The sequence below is a fragment of the Sardina pilchardus genome, chromosome 18 (assembly GCF_963854185.1).
Source record: "Sardina pilchardus chromosome 18, fSarPil1.1, whole genome shotgun sequence".
Taxonomy (NCBI): domain Eukaryota; kingdom Metazoa; phylum Chordata; class Actinopteri; order Clupeiformes; family Clupeidae; genus Sardina; species Sardina pilchardus.
The window spans coordinates 4234192-4253458 of record NC_085011.1 but is presented as its reverse complement, the minus strand read 5'-3'; the positions used below and the strand labels follow the sequence as shown (position 1 = coordinate 4253458).

Here is a 19267-nt window from a genome sequence, read left to right as displayed (position 1 = left end):
CCTCTCCCTCTCTCTCTCTCTCTCTCTCTCTCTCTCTCTCTGTCTTTCGCTCTCTCTCTCCGGCATGTTGGAAGGAAAGAGCATGGTTTGCAGTGCAGGCTAAAAAAAAAAAAAAAAAAAAGCTGAAACGGAATGACGGGGCCTCCGTAGCTGTGTTCTTTAGTTTGTTCTGCTTGTGCATGAGGCTTTAGCCACAGTGCTCACTGTCGCAGGGTGACAGGAGTTGAGTTCACTAAATCTCTCCCTTGGCTTTGTCTCCTGCACTCAAAGGGGATCCAGGTAATGTGAGGCTTTAATCTGTTTCACTCACTAATGGCTCCAGGTGCAAAGTGTCTCTCTGTTCCCTCGCTGTGGTGTATTGGCCCCCGTCCTGGACGAGGCGGGATCATGTTGTTCTCATCCCTTCCCCTCATCCATCCCACCTTGACGATATATAATATATTTATATTTATTTCTTGTTTGTTTGTTTTTTTGTTTGTTTGTTTGTTTTGTTTGTTTTGTTGTTTTTGTTTTCAGCCTGGCTGAAGGAAGAATCATCTGTTTTGTTTGCCCTTTTCTGGTTTGCTGCATGGAACACTCGGTCACAGATAAACTCATTGCCTCAGATGTCTCAATTTGGGAAGCTTTATTGAAATCTTTGATGATTTTTAAATTATTTATGTGTATATACATTTATATTTACACCATCAATCAAAAGCCTAATGAAATTGATGAAAGGACAACGCTATGTGCATTCATTGGTCCTGGGCTTGTGTTCAGATCTAGCCATGACACAAAGAGCCTTTTTGTCCAGATTCGTGCCGCCTGGCATTCCGTCTAAACTAGCCTATCTGGGTCTGAGAGTCGACTGCAGCAGAGAACAGGGAATAGCAGATGCTCTATGGGCTCCCTCTCGTGTCTCACTGCTGGTAAAATACTAACCAGTCAGGCCAGGGGGCTCTAGGCCTACTATCTCAGGGCCTCAGAACCAACACACACACCGTGTCATTTCCTGTTTGCCTCAGAGTGGCTCCTCATTGGCTAGTGTTTTACCAGAGATTCTAAAGCCTGGCCCTTGTGCTTGATGACATAAACACTTACACATGGCCATGAAAATGCTGGTATGTGGTACAATGGTCTCCATCGTCATTGTACAGCTTCACAAGACACAAGGACGTTTTTGTCAGCTGTCCCGACTGTTGATTGTGTGGTTTAACAGCCCCTCCCTTGTCTGTTTGTGTGCTCACTACCTTTAGGGTTTGTTATCTATGAAGTCTTCTCAAAAAGTCCATCACTCACTCTGCAGTTTCACCTAAAACTCCACCAGTCAGTCTTGGCATCTAAACAGTTAAATAAATGGTTCATAAATGTGTCTTACTAGCCTATTACTTCAGCCACATTATTTCAGCAACAGTTGTCCAACACCATATGTCCACAGCATAGCGTACTGTATTTGTCACGTTGGTCTACTGTAGCCCTCTCCCTTCTGTCTCCGCCATTCTTACTTGTTTCAATCTCTGTCAGCCATTTTCTTCCAGAAATTTGTTTCATATAATGGATACATGTTACATGCTTATTCTTTGTAGATATATTATGTTTGTCAGTACAAAGTAATAATTTCTAGTGACAGCCTGAATGAGTGACATAACAGAACAGTCATATATACCCGCCAAAGCTCAGTTATTTCAAGATAATATACTCACAGAATATACTCAAATACTATACATACCCATACATAATACATAGACCTTAGAAAGCCCTGAGCCTATGCTACACAAATAAATATATAAGTAAACAAATATGTCCATCACTATACTGAACTAATAACGTTAGTGTGGCCGGATAAGGCCGTCATTCCTCACCTTTTTGTTATCATCCTGGAAATTGCTGGCTTCTGTTCAACAAAGTAAGTCTGTTCACACAACAATATAATCAACACATGATACACAAAACACCATGGCTCGAAGCATACAGAGAGATGAGAGCTACTCTGCTGGGTCTGGACATAGACACGTGCAAGGCCGCTACCGATGGGAGAGATGGTTGGATAAACTGTAGTGTTGCGATTACAGTACGCCACAAGTGTTGCCGTTTTGATAGCTGATAGTTGAAAAGTAGACGCGACTGCAATTGCTACAGTTGCACAATGCTACAGTTTCAGAATGCGTAACATTAATCTCTATCTATGGCTCTGGATGTTAGAGGATGAGAACACTGTGGGACCAAGAGTGTCCCTAGACATCAGGGCATGCCGTATGTCACGAACTACAGCTGTCACACGGGCACTTCCTTACGCAACATGTAGATTTCAAGTGTATTTTCCCAGAAAAGTATGAATACAAAAAATCTGTAACTTTGGTGAATTTTTTGGGGGAGGGGAAATAAAAAAATAGAAATAGAAACAGCGCTTTGCATAAGAGTTGTTGTAGAAGACATTGTCTATGCTGACTGATGCTGTGTATGTGTGCGTGTGTGTGTGTGTGTGTGTGCCTGCACGTGTGTGTGTGTTTGTGCGTGTGGGAATGAGTGTGTGTGTGTGTGTGTGTGTGTGTGTGTGTGTGCGTGTGTACATGTGTGTGTGTGTGTGCGTGCGTGTGCGTGTGTGTGTGCGTGTGTGTGTGTGTGCATACATGTGTGTGTGTGTGTGCATACGTGTGTGTGTGCGCGTGTGTGTGTGTGTGCGTGTGTGTGCAGTAGTGAGCCAGAGTGGAGTGACTTAGTGTCTGGTCTCCGTAGGCCTCCAGTCAGCCGGGCGGCTCCCCCACCAGAGAAGCTGCAGAGGAACAACATCACCAAGAAGAAGAAGCTGGTCGAGGTGTGTGTGTGTGTGTGTGTGTGTGTGTGTGTGTGTGTGTGTGTGTGTGTGTGTGTGTGTGCCGCTAACATGCATGCAGTGTAATGCCGTGGGCAACAGCTGTTGTGTGTGTGTGTGTGTGGAAGGTGAAAGTAATAAAATATTCTGTGCATCAGTGTATCACACAGTTCTGTTCATTTGTGTGTGTGTGTGTGTGTGTGGGTGTGGGTGGGTGTGTGGGTGGGTGGGTGGGTGGGTGTGTGTGTGTGTGTGTGTGTGTGTGTGCGTGCGTGTGTGTGCACGTGTGACAGGGGTCTCTCATGTGTCTCATGGTGAGTTCTCTGGACTGTGTGTGTGTGTGTGTGTGTGTGTGTGTGTGTGTGTGTGTGCATCTGACAGGAGTCTCTCATGTGTCTCGTGGTGAGTTCTCTGGACTGTGTGTGTGTGTGTGTGTGTGTGTGTGTGTGTGACAGGAGTCTCTCATGTGTCTCATGGTGAGTTCTCTGGGCTGTGTGTGTGTGTGTGTGTGTGTGTGTGTGACAGGAGTCTCTCATGTGTCTCATGGTGAGTTCTCTGGGCTGTGTGTGTGTGTGTGTGTGTGTGTGTGTGACAGGAGTCTCTCATGTGTCTCATGGTGAGTTCTCTGGACTGTGTGTGTGTGTGTGTGTGTGTGTGTGTGTGTGACAGGAGTCTCTCATGTGTCTCATGGTGAGTTGTCTGCTGTGTGTCCCACAGGACTTGGTCCTGGACCATGTGTTTGGGTTTCGGGGTTTCGACTGTCGCAACAACCTTCACTACCTCAACGATGGAGCGGACATCGTCTACCACACCGCAGCCACCGCCCTGGTGCACAGCCTCACCACAGGTGCCTCTCACACACACACACACGCACACACAGACACAGACACAGACACACACACACACACACACACACAGAAACACACACGCACACATGCACACGCACACGCACACACACACAGACACAGACACAGACACACAAAGACACACACACACACACACACACATGCATGCACACACAGCGACTGACACTCCCATCACATTACGCTATGTGTCAGTGAGACGAGGTCTGAGCTCAGGCCATTACTGTTTCATTAGGCTCCAGCCAATCACGCACACACACACACACACACACAGGTCAGAGGTCAGGCCATTACTGTTTCATTAGGCTGCAGCCAATCAAACTTTCATGAGCAAATACACTGAACACAGGAAGGATTTGTACTGAGACTGAAACACATTAAACATGAAAGACAAAGAAACTGACTACAGATTGACTACTGTACTGACCACACCAGAGAGATGATTACTGACCACAGACATTAGATTTGCATTAGATCACTTTCCAGACGGACTAGAGTTACTGTCAATCCTGTGCTTATTACTCTATGGTTCGATTTTGGCATGTATCTAAGCAACGCATTGCAAACTATTTGCTCAGTAAAAGCTGACGATGTGTGAAATGCCAAGAAAAGGGTTGATGACCATCTACAATGAAAGTCATTTTAAAAGCTTTGCTACTGTGGTTACCGGTATCAGAAGCAGAATGTGTGTTGTGTGTATATTGCTACACGATATGTGTTTTGTGAGTACAGTATATTGCTGAGCGGTTATAGAAACATCACTCAGTGTGTGTACTGTATATTGCTACACGATATGTGTGTTGTGTGTACAGTATATTGCTGAGCGGATCTAGAAACATCACTCAGTGTGTGTGTATATTGCTACACGATATGTGTATATTGCTGAGTGTGTTGTGTGTATATTGCATCTCTACATGACATGAAAGCGAAGCTGCTCTTTCTCCTCAGGCACTCAGAGCTTCTACTTGGAACACACGGACGACATCCTGTGTCTGACGGTCAACCAGCACCCCAAATATAAGAACGTCATCGCCACGGGTCAGATCGGTACGTATCGACGCTCGCCCATCGCTCCGGCGTTTCTGAGTGCCCGCGCTGTCGGCGGCGGAGCCATGAGGCCAGCTGAGCAGTGACCGGGCTGCCCGTGTGTGTGCCGTGTGTGCGCCGTGTGTGTGTGCATGTGATCAGAGACCATAGCATGTTCTGCAGTGTGTTGCATGGGACTGGGACTTGCTGTGGTAGTTGTGTTAGTCAATGCCTTGTTTACTTTGCATACGCTGGACATAATTTTGCACTCTTTTCGGCTATATGTATGAATGGTTGTGTGTGTGTATGAGTAGGGTGTGTGTGTGTGTGTGTGTGTGTGTGTGTGTGTGTGTGTGTGTGTGTTGTGCGTGCTGATGTTGAGCTCTTCTGCAGCATCAGAGGTAACTCATGGCAGCTGTGTTCTTTTGCTGCTTCATTTCTTTCTCATTGCACACACTCCCCAGGCGATGTCACTGAGCTGCCAGGTAAGACACGCTCAGGCCTGGCCCTCCTCCACCACAACCCTGTGTGTGTGTGTGTGTGTGAGCGTGTGCGTTTGTGTGTGTCTTTGCGTGCCTGTCTGTCTGTTTATGTGTTTGTGTGTGTGTGTGTGTGTGTGTGTGTGTGTGTGTGTGTGTGTGGGAGGGGTCTGTGTGTATCTGTATGTCTGAAAATAAGTGTGTGTGTGTGTGTGTGTGTGTGTGTGTGTGTGTGAGAGGGGTCTGTGTGTATCTGTATGTCTGAAAATAAGTGTGTGTGTGTGTGTGTGTGTGTGTGTGTGTGTGTTTTGACGTGTGTGTGCAGATCATGAGATCAGGGTATTTGCTACTGATCTCTCCCCTGTGGCGTCTCCTCCTCCTCCTCTTCCTCTCCTCCACCTCCTCCTCTTCTTCCTCCTCTCCTCCTCCTCCTCTCTTCCTCCTCTCTTCCTCCTCCCCCTCCTCCCCCTCCTCCTCCTCCTCCTCCTCCTCCTCCTCCTCCTCCTCCTCTTCGTCTCCTCTGGCTGCCTCTCTGTACTCTGTGTCCTATGTACCCCCTGGGTAGTCATGTATCCGTGGAGACCAGTCAACAAACACAAGACATGTAGACATCAGTCTGTCCATTTGCAGTGTTATCACCATCTACAAAATGCACTGTGTCTAGGTTTCCGAAGATCCTCTTTGACATTTCTGTGTCTGTTTGCAGTTCATAAAAGAACATTTTTGGGATGAATTAAATAGCAAATGTTGCGCTCTCATAGTCTTGTTTTACTATACTTTCATAGCTCATAATCCATTGTGTCGTGCAAAATAATATTGTGACCACAGTAAATCCTCTGGTGTTTTTGCCATGTACGCTACTCACAGAAAGTTAGGGATATCTTGCTGTCGGGTGAAACTTAATGGACAAACTTATGGACAAAAGTTCAAGCTACAGTGGTATTATTGTTATTATTCCATGACAGCAGGGCATTTAAATAGAGGCATGCAATGGTGATTTCCTCATCTCAAATAATGTGTTCAAACAAAGGCCAACACATTTCACCCTAAAGCCGAATATCTCTGACTTCTGTGCGCAGTGGATGTCCTTGTTCCCTCAGAGTTCAAAGCTTGATTTCAGTAGCACGTGCTGTAGTCTGTCCTCCTCCACCCTTCAGCAGTTGGCCATGTCTTCTTCCTCCTCTTCTCTCTTCTATCTTCTCTCTTCTTCTCTCCTCCTCTCTCTTCTCTCCTCTTCTCTCCTCTCTCTTCCACTCTCCTCTTCTCTCTTCTCTCTTCTTCTCTCTCTTCTCTCCTCTTCTCTTCTCTCTTCTTCTCTCTCCTCTCTCTTCTCTCCTCTTCTCTTCTCTCTTCTTCTCTTCTCTTCTCTCTTCTATCTTCTCTCTTCTCTCTTCTCCCTCCTCTTCTCTCCTCTCTCTTCTCTCCTCTTCTCTTCTCTCTTCTTCTCTCCTCTTCTCTCTTCTCTCTCCTCTTCTCTCCACTCTTCTCTTTCTTCCATCCTCCTCTTCTCTCTTCTTCTCTCTCCTCTTCTCTCCTCTTTTCTCTCTCTTCTCTCCTCTTTTCTCTCATCTCTCCTCTTCTATCTCCTCTTCTCTCTCTTCTCTCTCCTCTTCTCTCTCCCCTTCTCTCTCCCTCTTCCTGTAGCTATCCATATCTTCTCTCTGGTTTGTCCTGCATACTTCTGTCTGTTAAAGTGCCTCAGACTGTAGTCCTGTTAGCAATGGTCGACTGGTTAAAGAAATCAAAGGGAAGGATTTACCTAGTTTTTTCATGAGCAGGGCAGCACATTCAGAATCAGTGAATTTCATCAGTGATGCGCGATGGATGGTAGATTAACATCACACTACTTGGATGGTCAACTATAGACTATGCTGTGATTCTAAGTAAATTATTTGTTGGGCCTCTCAACTGCCCATAATTTATAGTTACGGTTAGGGGTAGGTGTAGAGTTTGGTTATAGTGATGCTTGGTGAACAATTAGAAAGACGTAACTTGAATTTCAACAAACCATCCATTTTTCATCGCCTTTATTTAGGCAGGACAGTGAAGATCGACAAGAAGCAAGTGGGAGAGAGAGAGAGAGAGAGACGGGGTGGGACTGGGGCGTGACCGCAGGTCAGAGTTGAACCTCGGTCCCAAACATGGTATAGACGCCATAGACACCGCAGGTCAGAGTTGAACCTCGGTCCCAAACATGGTATAGACGCCATAGACACCGCAGGTCAGAGTTGAACCTCGGTCCCAAACATGGTATAGACGCCATAGACACCGCAGGTCAGAGTTGAACCTCGGTCCCAAACATGGTATAGACGCCATAGACACCGCAGGTCAGAGTTGAACCTCGGTCCCAAACATGGTATAGACGCTATAGACACTTGCGCCACAGCGCCCCCCGCTGATGGGTTTTTTCTCTAAATGTCTTCTTCTGGGATTAAATACATGTACTCCTTCTCAACCTCACTTTACCTCGATCTCTGCCTGTTAGTGTCTGTGATCGTAGGTGTCTGTGATAGTGGGTGTCTATGATAGTAGGTGTCTGTGATAGTACTGTAGGTGTCTGTGAGCACCAGAGCGTGTTAGTAGTATAGGAAGCACTATTATTAATTATTATTACTTTTTTTTTTTTTTTTTTTTCAATTTGGTTCTCTTGGGGATTAAATCAACCCCACTTCATCTGGTGCTCTCACTGTTAGTCTAAAGAGCAACTCAAATGTACAGCTTCTCCAGGAAGTCCTTTTCAATCATTTTTGTGATCTCAACTGTTGGTAAAAAAGATTGTAGACCAAAGTGTAACATGAGATCCAGTCACAAGGAAGTCCAATCAAGATACAGGGTTTAATTAGGCTATATACAGGAGAGGATGTGTCTCTGATTTGATAGAGTCTCTGATTTCCCCTCACAGCCTGTTAGTGTCTGTGCTCGCTCGTACTGTAGGTGTCTGTGAGCCTCAGTCTGTGTCAGTAGGAAGCGCTGTGCTAGTCAAGTCAAGTCAAGTCACTTTTATTTATATAGCACATTTAAATACAACAGGAGTTGACCCAAAGCGCTTTACATTGGCAGAAATCAGGTTAGGGCAGGACAGTAGATAAAAGGAGCCCAAGAATACACAGGTCTTGACAAAACAATGCATGAAATAAGTAAAAAGAAAGCAATATTAAGATCAGCAATCAGCATAGAATAAAACAGGTGAAATAGAATCAAGTAAGAAAATAAAAGAAGTAAAAAAAATAATAAGGTTAAAAGCAATAGACTGAGTGAAATAAAATATATAGAATAAAACAGGTGAAATAGAATCAAGTAAGAAAATAAAAGAAGTAAAAAGTAAGGTTAAAAGCAATAGCTCACAGAGTTTGTCCTCCTGCCCTGTCCCTGTCCCCCCCACCGTCCAGGCACCACGCCGTCCATCCACGTGTGGGACGCCATGAGCAAGCAGACGCTGTCCATCTTGCGCTGCGCGCACGGCAAGGGCGTGGGCTACCTGAACTTCAGCGCCACGGGCAAGCTGCTGCTGTCCGTCGGCGTGGACGCTGACCACTGCATCACCGTGTGGCGGTGGCAGGAAGGTGAGTCCGTCGTCACGTCGGCTGGAGGTGGAAAAGGGAACGTTCAATGTACACAGCGGGTGGAAGACTGTTCAAAAGTCCAAGTTCACCCAAAAGTGGACGTACAACTGTTTTAAAAAAAATACAGTTTCGTATAGGATAATTGATATGAACTAGTTTAAGATCCCTTTCAAGTGCTTTTCACGACTTGTGTGCGTATATGTGTGTGTGTGTGTGTGTGTGTGTGTGTGTGTGTGTGGGTGTGTGTGTGTGTGTGTGTGTGTGTGTGTGTGTGTGTGTGTGTTTCACAGGAGCCAAAGTGACCAGTAAAGGGGGCCATGCGGACCGCATATTTGTGGCCGAGTTTCGGCCGGACTCCGACTCCCAGTTTGTGTCGGTGGGCATCAAACACATCAAGTTCTGGACGCTGGTGGGAGGCTCCCTGATGTATAAGAAAGGGGTGGTGGGGGGTGTGGTGGACGACGCCAGGATGCAGACCATGCTGTCAGTGGCCTTTGGTGCTGTAAGTGGACAATGGTCCTCCAACTACGCTCTGACTCATAGCTGACATGTTCTGCTCTCTTGTGCACGGGTTATAGTATTGATTGATGTGGTATTAATTGCTATCTGAGGTCTCCTCTGTATAGTACAGTAGCTTGAACATTATTCCTCATATTTGTGAGTCACTTTGGATAAAAGTGTCTATAAATGAACAAATGTAAATATAAATGTCATCTGAACTATCATAAAAGTCTTCAGTGAGCTGTCTCATTGAACATTTAACAGTCAATCATTTATCACATATCAATCTTATGTTATATATCTCAATCATATATCCTGTATATGTTATCCTAATAGATAATTGTTTTGAGTCATAACAGTTACAGTAATTTATAGCAAAACACCTATAGTTAATGACATGGGGAAAACTTTAAATGTACAGTAATGTATACTGCATGGTTTGAGTTAGCTGAGTTTGCTTCGCTGTATTGGGCCCTAATTTATATTGCGGTATATTGCAGGCAAAGGGCTGTCAGCATGCAAAGGTTCTGCATTATTATTGTGTAGCAGTTGGGAACATTGATACAATTAGATTTTGCCTACTAGTTACAGTAAGACTGCACTTTGCCCATGGTTGAGAGCAGGGTCCTAAAGGCCCCCGTGTTTGTGTTTGTGTGTGCGTTCAGAACAACCTGACGTTCTCGGGGGCCATCAACGGGGACGTGTACGTGTGGAGGGACCACTTCCTGGTGCGCGTGGTGGCCAAAGCTCACACGGGCCCCGTGTTCACCATGTACACCACGCTCCGCGACGGACTCATCGTCACCGGGGGCAAGGAGCGGCCGTGAGTCACACACACGTCCAGAGCGGATCACTCCTTAGCGTCATTTCTATGAGAAGTCATTCATTACATGCACTCCACAGACACAAGGCACAGAATATGTTGAGTCAGATATTCTTGTCATCAGTTATGAGGACATATAAAGTATATGTGTGTGTGTGTGTGTGTGTGTGTGTGTCGGTGTGCTTGTGTTTGTGTGTGTGTGTTTGTGTGTGTGTTTGTGTGTGTGTGTGTGTGTGTGTGTGTGTGTGTGTGTTTACTCATGGTGTGTGTTGCTGATGCTCCGTCAGGACAAAAGAGGGTGGAGCGGTGAAGCTGTGGGACCGTGTGTGTGTCCGTGTGTGAGTGTTTGTGTGTGTGTGTGTTTACTCATGATGTGTGTTTCTGATGCTCCGTCAGGACGAAGGAGGGTGAAGCTGTGAAGCTGTGGGACCGTGTGTGTGTGTCCGTGTGTGAGTGTGTGTGTGTGTGTGTTTACTCATGGTGTGTGTTTCTGATGCTCCGTCAGGACGAAGGAGGGTGGAGCGGTGAAGCTGTGGGACCAGGAGATGAAGCGCTGTCGAGCGTTCCAGCTGGAGACGGGGCAGTCCGTGGAGTGTGTGCGCACCGTGTGTCGGGGGAAGGTGAGGGGACACGCTGACACACACACACACACACACACACACACACACACACACACACACCCCTCCATGTGACCATCGCTCGCCTGAACTCACTCTCTCTCCTTATCTTGTTCCACTCGCTGTCCTGTTGTCATCTGACTGAATTTGTTTTTAAAACACAAAGTGTCCCACAAGGTAACGTTTGTGCTGTACACGTATGTCTGTGTTAGTCTGTTAGCAGAGAGTTAGCTCAGAGTAAGTTTAGTCATTTAGTGGTATGGTTTTAGATTTCAAATGTTATAGTAGTGTTCGTCGGTCCCCAAGCAGTCAACCCCTAGAACAAATCCATCCATTTTGTGATTCCCCATCCAATGTGTTCGAATAGTACTAGAACTCAGTGGACAGAGAGTAAGGTTGCTTTCATACTAGGTCCGTTTAGCTGGACCGGACCCGAGTGCGGTTATTTCTGCCGTGGTTGGTCTCTGTTCACATTACATGTTTGTCTGCGGACCCGGGTCCGTTTGCGTCATAATTAACACGAACTTCCAGAATTCTGTTTACAAAATATCACTTTTACAACACAGCAAAAGGCAGTGCAATGAAGAGGACAAAGGTAAAGATTCTTTAGAATCTTCAGAACGTTTGCTTAGCAACCTGCTCCAGGGTTCTAGCGAACCGGACCCGAGACCACCTTTTCAGGCGGACCCGAGTCCGGTCCCGGGTCCGCACCCGAGTTCGGTACGGTTGCGTTCACACTATCAAAAACAGCCGGACCATCGGACCAAACGAACCCGGGTCCGGTCCAGCGGACCTAGTGTGAATGGGCCCTAATTGACAGTTTGACATTAATGCTGAATGTCTGTAAGGTGTCTGTTGTTTCCCCTGTAAAGGTATAAAGGCTGAATGTCTGTAAGGTGTCTGTTGTTTCCCCTGTCAGGGTATAAAGGCTGAATGTCTGTAAGGTGTCTGTTGTTCCCCCTGTCAGGGTAAGATCCTGGTGGGCACTAAGGATGGAGAGATCATTGAGGTGGGAGAGAAGAACGCCGCCTCCAACATCCTGATTAACGGTCACATGCAGGGAGAGATCTGGGGCCTGGCCGCCCATCCCGCTAAAGACGTCTTCATCTCTGCTAGCGACGACGGAACAATCCGGATATGGGACCTAGCAGACAAGGTGAGGCCAAGGCACTCACTAGAGACGCTAGTGAGAATGTGTGGAACTCCTGGAACTACTTCATAGGTGTGCAGATATCTGAGGTGAATTGATGCTCTCAAGAACGCATCACATGGTAGAATACTAAGGGTGAAGCTACTCATAACTAAAGCCCAGTTATTAAACAGTCTGAAAGTGTATCTCCCTCCCCCTCTCTCTCTCTTCCTCCCCCCCTCCTCTCTCTCTCTCTCTGGGTGCCTCTCAACATCTCTCCTCAATCCTTGATGCTCGATCCTCGAGGGGGCGTTCCCACTGATACATAGCTAACACTGGATAGACTATCCCATTGTTGCCGCTCCATCATTCTTTATCTAGATCAGAGAGGACGGATCGAGGAAGGAAGGGAGCCCTAATGAGAGGCACCCTATCTCTCTCTCTCTCTCTCTCTCTCTCTTTCTCTCTCTCTCTCTCTCTCTCTCTCTCTCTTTCTCTCTCTCTCTCTCTCTCTTTCTCTCTCTCTCTCTCTCTCTCTCTCTCTTTCTCTCTCTCTCTCTGTCTCTCTCTCTCTTTCTCTCTCTCTCTTCTTTTTGTCTGTCTGAGTACCCCTCCCTCTCGGAGACGAAGGAACTGGGCAGGGCAGGGCAGGCCACTGTAGAGATGTTGGCTATATTGTCAGGGTCAGGCTTGTTCTTTCATTGAACTTTCATTGTCATTGTAACTTTCAAACTACAAATGACTGTACTGTAACTGACCCAAGGCAGATGGGTGGGGCCCTTGAGTCGTGGATCTGTCTGAGGTTTCTTCCTATATGTATCTCCAATTCTAGGGAGTTTTTCCTTGCCCCTGTTACTCATGGGCTCTCTTTGAATGTCTAACACTTTGTAAAGCGCCATGAGACATGTGTAATGTTTTGGCGCTCTATAAGCGAAATTAAGTTGAAATTGAAAATTGTTCACGCTCTCCTCCTCTCCCACCACACGCTCTCCTCCTCCTCTCCTCCTCTCCCACCACACGCTCTCCTCCTCCTCTCCTCCTCTCCTCCTCTCCTCCTCTCCCACCACACGCTCTTCTCCTCTGCCACCAGAAACTGCTGAACAAAGTCAGCCTGGGCCACCCTGCCAAGTGTGCAGCCTACAGCTCCGACGGCGAGATGGTGTCGGTGGGGATGAAGAACGGGGAGTTCATCATCCTCCTCACCAACTCACTCAAGATGTGGGGGAAGAAGCGAGACCGCAGCGCTGCCATTCAGGATATACGGTAGGAATATGGAGGGCCCGTAGTCGTACATAACAAATCACATTTGGGAGACGATGAAAAAGCTTCTCCTCTGTTATATATTAAAAGCTACTTGGCAATCCTTTTGTTACAAAATTAGATGAGAGATGATCCGGAGATTGGAATATTGCAATATCTCCTTGGTGTGTGGATAATGTCTTATCTCCTGTATGCTACTGTGTATGCTTGCACCCATCTAAATGGCTTTTGGGATGAGCATGGCCTCTCATTGTTTGTTACAGAACGATACAAAAAAATCATGTCATGCATTCACATGTACAGAGACGCTAAAATGCTCCCATTATTGGTGCTGTCGGAGTCGGACACAACATGGCTACCTCGGCTGATATCTGGCGAGCAAAGTGGACCAGCTGTCCGTACTTGGACTGCTCCTACTGTAGTCCTTGGTTGCCTCTCCTCGATCCTCGATGCTCGATCCTCGATCTATACTGTACTGATCTATAACTAACCGCCCCATCATTCTTTATGTAGATCAGTGAGGATCGAGGCCCGAGGAGAGAGGGAGGATGTACTGTATAAAAGCCCAAATGAGAGGCACCCCTAGACTAAAGAAGACCTTCAATCTCGTCAAAATAAAAGCATGTAGTGTGGAATGTGTTGTGAGTGTGTGCTGGAGCCCCGCAGCATGAAGTGTGTGTCGTGTCCTGCTGCAGGTTCAGTCCAGATAAGCGTCTGCTGGCGGTGGGCTCGGCGGAGTGCACGGTGGACCTGTATGACCTCACGCAGGGGCCCTCGCTCAACCGCATCGGCTACTGCAAGGACATCCCCAGCTTCCTCCTCCAGATGGACTTCTCCGCCGATAGCAGGTTCATCGAGGTACTGAAAAATATCATCTATACGTGTGTATGTAACGGGTGCTAGCTGGTTAGCTATGCTGTGGAACGTTAGTAAAACCTCACTCCCCGACGCTTCAAGAGCGCTGCTGGCATGAAAGCTAGTAGCCTGGGCTTTTAGCTGGATTGTTAGCGCGCTCGACTCCCGATCCGAGGTGCTGCTGTCTCGCGGGTTCGAGTCCAGGCGTGTGCAGGGCTGGACCGCGGTGGTTCCACACAACGCAGGTTACATGTACAGTATGTGTGTGTTTGTTTAGTTTGTGTGTGTGTGTGTGCAGCGTATATACGAGGCAGGAGGAATTCATTAACGCAGTGAATATTATGTACTGTATGTAGCCTGCACTCCTCAATAACTATTGACATTTCCCATTCCTCCATTGGTAGCTTTTATTAACTTATCAGCTTAGAATTACATGACAAACTTCACGCATAGAGATGTTAGAATGAAACCGTCATGATTGAAAAATAGCAGGAGATTAACAAGTTTGCAAATAGGTCAAATAGTCCCTTAACGTTAGTTAACATGATATAAAAACCTTAAATATCTCATTAGGCGATAAATCTACAGTATCACCCATGCCTGGCCATGTCTGGTTGCAATTTATGAGTAATAATTATGAAACATGAGAAACATGGATCGCATGACTTAAAATAATCTTTGTATGTAGAGTAAGAATCCAGCATAAAAACACAAGGAGACCTGGAACTATATTTGGTGGAATACATATATGGCAAACCTCGGCTATTTATAGCCCGAGTCCATCTCCCTCACAATAACCCCTGACACAGAGTGCAGATGGGCCTTTCTGCAGCGTATTTAGCCCACTCCCAACAGAGGCATTCTTGTCCTGCGCTGGTATCGGGGGAGCGCTGGGGTCCTGGTCGTGGTGCTTTTGGACTCTTTCTGTGTGGGAAGCACAAGCAGGAGCAGGAGCGGGAGCAGGAGCGGGAGCGCGGTGTCTGGTGTCAGGTGTCAGTGCTGTACCGGGGCAGAGCGGAGCGGAGCACAGGGTTTGGGGGTGACTCAGAGGGACACATTTAACCCACGTCCGTGTCCGGGGGCCTGGGGGGGTGGTGGAAATAAGTGTCCTTTTCACGAGTGGGGGGCGGGGCGGGGTGGGCGGGGGGTTGGGGGCAGAAGGGTGCTGCTGTCAGTGCAGAAGACTAATGAGGGGGGAGGACGAGCACGAGAGGGAGGGGAGGCTCGTCGGCTACTGGAGCACTAGAACGCATGCAGGTCCCCCAGGAGCCAGGAGCTGCTGTGTCTGGGGCTACACGTGCTATGGGGACTGCTATGGAGTCCTGCGCAACACTTGGGATAGTCTCATGATTCATGTTGGTAGAAACAGTGTCTGCTTAACTGACCAGGGCCGGGTTTCCCAAAATCGTTAAGAAGCTCTTAAGTCCTAAGAACTTCTTAGGAGCGTTCTTAGAACATTCTTACAACGCTCCTAAGAAGTTCTTAGCACTTAAGAGCTTCTTAAAATTTTTGGGAGACCCGGCCCAGGACTGTTTCTACAGTCATCGATCAGACTATCCCGAGTGTTACGCTGGACTACATAGTCAGTTAAGCAGACTGTTTCTACAGTCATTGATCTCAATGAAGTCGTTTCTAGAGTCATTGATCTCAATTAAGTCGTTTTTATTACAAACAAATCAGCCTGCAACAATTAGCAAACATACAGTATAGCTTGTTTTTTTTTATGTTGTGTACAAATCCAGTGCCTTTGATCTCAATAAATGGTTAATTTTGAGCAATTTCTGGTTGCTGTATCATGTCCGCAGGTGTCAACAGGAGCTTACAAGCGACAGGTGCATGAGGTTCCATCGGGGAAGATTGTGCAGGACCAGGCTGTCACCGACAGAATCACCTGGGCCAGCTGGACCAGGTGCTGCCATCTGTAGTGTACACCGATAACAGTGACACCCTTCTGTAGACTTGCCCCATCTACTGAGCTGATGATGAGCTCTTAACCACCATCATGTTGTTTTGGAGTACTTTGTGCAGGCGGTTTCACCTGCTAGAATAATGGTAGAATAAGCACTTGTGACAAGGAGACTGATTGAGTGGTGTATGTTTCGCTGTAGACTTCGATAGACCATAAATTATATAAATGATAGGACTGTAGTTAACGTCTTTGCTCTGTGTTTGAGTGTGCTGTCATGCTGCTATGCAGTGGAAACAAGATTTATGGTTTCTCTCTCTCTCTCTCCCTCTCTCTCTCTCGCTCCCTCTCTCTCTCTCTCTCTCTTTCGCTCACACTCTCTCTCTCTCGCTCACTCCCTCTCTCTCTCTCTCTCTCTCTCCCTCTCTCTCTCGCTCACTCCCTCTTTCTCTCTCTCTCTCTCTCTCTCTCTCTCTCTCTCTCGCTCACACTCTCTCTCTCTGCGCAGCATCCTCGGGGACGAAGTTCTGGGAATTTGGCCAAGAAATGCAGACAAGGCGGATGTCAACTGTGCCTGCGTCTCCCATGCTGGCCTCAACATTGTCACTGGCGATGACTTCGGCCTGGTCAAGCTCTTCGATTTCCCATGTCCAGACAAATTTGTACGTTAGAGCAAGCTGATGCTGAACAGGGGATCTGGTGTTACTGTTTGGTAGTTTATACTGTACACAAGATGTCTCATTTGTTCCATCTCTCCTCTCTCTCTTCACCTCCCCTCTCTCTCTCTCTCTCTCTCTCTCTCTCTCATTCTTTCCCTCTCTCATTCTCTTTATTTCTCCCTCTCTCTATCTCTCACCTCCCCTGTCTCACACTTTCTCTCTCTCTCTCTCTCTCTCTCTCTCTCTCTCTCTCTGCAGGCCAAACATAAGCGCTACTTTGGACACTCGGCTCACGTGACCAACATTCGTTTCTCCCACGATGATAAACACGTGATCAGCACTGGAGGCGACGACTGCAGGTACCAGCCACTGAATGCATTAGCCAATCATCTGTGCAGTAGCTGTTATGACAACATGTCAAGCAAGCATGGCATAACACAAGCAGTATACACAAGCACACACAAGCAATATAACACCGCATGGTGGAAATAAAAGCACTAGTTTATGAAATTACATGTGAAATTGTTATTATTCTCTTGCAGTGTGTTTGTGTGGAAATGCCTGTGACACAGGCACCTCGTTCGTTTCCTAAACCTCAAGTGTCTGGCTTGACATGCTGCAAAAGAATCACCAACCTGACAGACGTCGAAGGAGAGGTTCTGAGTGGGGTAGTAGGGGTTGGTTCAGAGGTGCAATATTTTCTTTGTTGTTGTTTGTGTTTGTAAATTACAGATTGTGAAGGATTGTTCTAGAAAATGCTCCATTTCCAATGGTGATTGGTGGGGCGTCCAGAGAAATAAATCTATGTTTACATAAGCCGTTTTACATTAGGAATATTGAAGGGAACGGGGTGCCATAGCAGATGCTTGTTTATTTTGTATTATTATTTATCAAAGCATTTCTAATGTCAGTTTCATTGTTGTGCAAAGATTTTTTTTTTTTTTTTTAATCATGAAATGTAAGTGCCTTTATGAATATTTTCATTCTTTGTTTTCATAAATCAAGGTTTCTTGGTTTTGTAAACTTAAGGTGCTAAAGGGTCAGTTGATTCTCTTACAGTTTTTCACAATCCCCAAAACACTACATTTCCTTAAATTGTGCACTATTTTCTCTACGCTGTAAACACAAATCAAAACCAACACACTATGGGGCAATTGCTCTGTTGCTAGTTCGGAGTTTAACACGGCTTTAAATTCCAACTCCCAGCTCCAACTCCCAGCTCCAACTCCAGTTTAAAACCGCATTAAACTCCAAAAGCAATTGCCCCTATATGTACAAATAACAAATCATGGAAACAGACACACCTCACCCAAAAACATATTTCCTTCAAATGAAATAAATTTTTGCCTTCCAGTGACACACTGAATTCATCAATCACAAACATATGCCTCAAATCCAATTTGAAAATATCCCACAAAATCTGTTTCTGCACTGAAACAGGCATTCAAGTGTTTAAAATCACCACAATAAATGTAGACTTTCCCATTCTGCTGTAATAACACTCGTGGTGCTGGTGAATGTTGAGTGAGAGAGCATGAAAGCATTAGGTGAATGGTAGACCTTGTGGATTTATCTTCCCGTCAAAGAAATCGCTTCTCTGTGTTTCAAAATTGTGAACAACTGTAATTGTAATCAGTCTCTAGACAGCTATGCTTTTGAAGCCCTACACTTGGACTCGCTCGCAAGTTATCCACATGGAGGAAGTGTCCCAACTTGAAATATCTGTGTTGGATGTAGTGGACAGTGTATTGTGTGGGCTTTAAAATGCATAAATCAAGTGAAGTGTTGCATCCTCTGTATGCAGGCCAGGAAGGTAATCGTTTTGTCTCCTGTCTTACTTGATTCAAACTTATGAGTGTGAAACAAAGCGTGTTGATGGTTTTATAAAAACATTTAGATGCAGACTGAATTCACAGAATTCCTTGTATGATGTGCCCAAATCACACTTTATTGGTCCTCCAGCGTGTAGGCGTTGTGTCTAATGCTTCCTGGATGAGGGTTGGTCCTTCAGAGAATCCTTTGGACAGTTTGCTCTGGAATAAGCAGACAGTCAAGGGCACTTACAGTGTAACACCAAAGTTGGCTATGCAGTCTTAATTCAGAGAAGGGGTTTCTTAACTGAATTCATAGGTCGCAACCAAAGGCAGGTTAACATACAAACTTTGAAGAGTAACGTTCTGATGTGACAAAAAAATGCATCTGTCCTTGGGGCCGTGTTGTGCTAAGGAGTCCAGGTCTTAATTTCTCATAGTCCACCTGTTCAATTCTCAGCGTTGCCTTCATGTCTAGCCAGTACTTCTTTCTCACTGTAATGTTTAGCTCTAAGTGTCGCAGCAATATTACGTCAATATTGTTATGTGAGTCTGTGTTGAATATGGATGTTCAGCAGTTTTTTTACTTGATCAGTTTGATTGGTGTTCCAATTGTTTGTATCATACTGTACATTGACAGAAAATTGCTCTGTGCATGACTTTATTTTTAAACCGTACAGATGTGAAATGAATGAAGCTGGATTTCACTGAATGAATGACAATCATGGTTTTGCTTTTTATACCAAATCTCATGAAATCATGAATGTGTGATCTGTGTCTATATGTGCTATATACAAACTTAATAAATAAGACCAGAATGTGGACAATGAACGTTCTTCTGGTCCAGTGGTTATTTCAATGGGCTTAAGACCCCCAAAATACTTCCACGCAAGTCACAGAGCCTAGCTGAAAACTACATTTTTTTAAAAACTTTTATCATTTTCAAATTCATTTTGATGAGTCACATGAGATGTAAACAGTGCA

General features: G+C 45.9%; 1 protein-coding gene across 1 annotated transcript in view; it reads left to right on the top strand.

Annotated features, from left to right (window-relative positions):
* LOC134064168 (echinoderm microtubule-associated protein-like 6) overlaps positions 1–19114 on the top strand; it is an 81834-nt gene extending 62720 nt beyond the window's left edge. The window contains exons 28-41 of the mRNA XM_062519991.1: positions 2716–2794; positions 3509–3638; positions 4603–4701; positions 8549–8722; positions 9013–9224; positions 9889–10046; positions 10552–10666; positions 11631–11819; positions 12883–13055; positions 13748–13910; positions 15713–15816; positions 16322–16475; positions 16731–16831; positions 17015–19114. Coding sequence (XP_062375975.1) covers positions 2716–2794; positions 3509–3638; positions 4603–4701; positions 8549–8722; positions 9013–9224; positions 9889–10046; positions 10552–10666; positions 11631–11819; positions 12883–13055; positions 13748–13910; positions 15713–15816; positions 16322–16475; positions 16731–16831; positions 17015–17039 — 1876 coding nt within the window. The 3' untranslated portion in view covers positions 17040–19114. The remainder of the gene's footprint in view (positions 1–2715; positions 2795–3508; positions 3639–4602; positions 4702–8548; positions 8723–9012; positions 9225–9888; positions 10047–10551; positions 10667–11630; positions 11820–12882; positions 13056–13747; positions 13911–15712; positions 15817–16321; positions 16476–16730; positions 16832–17014) is intronic.
* Positions 19115–19267: the final 153 nt, after the last annotated feature.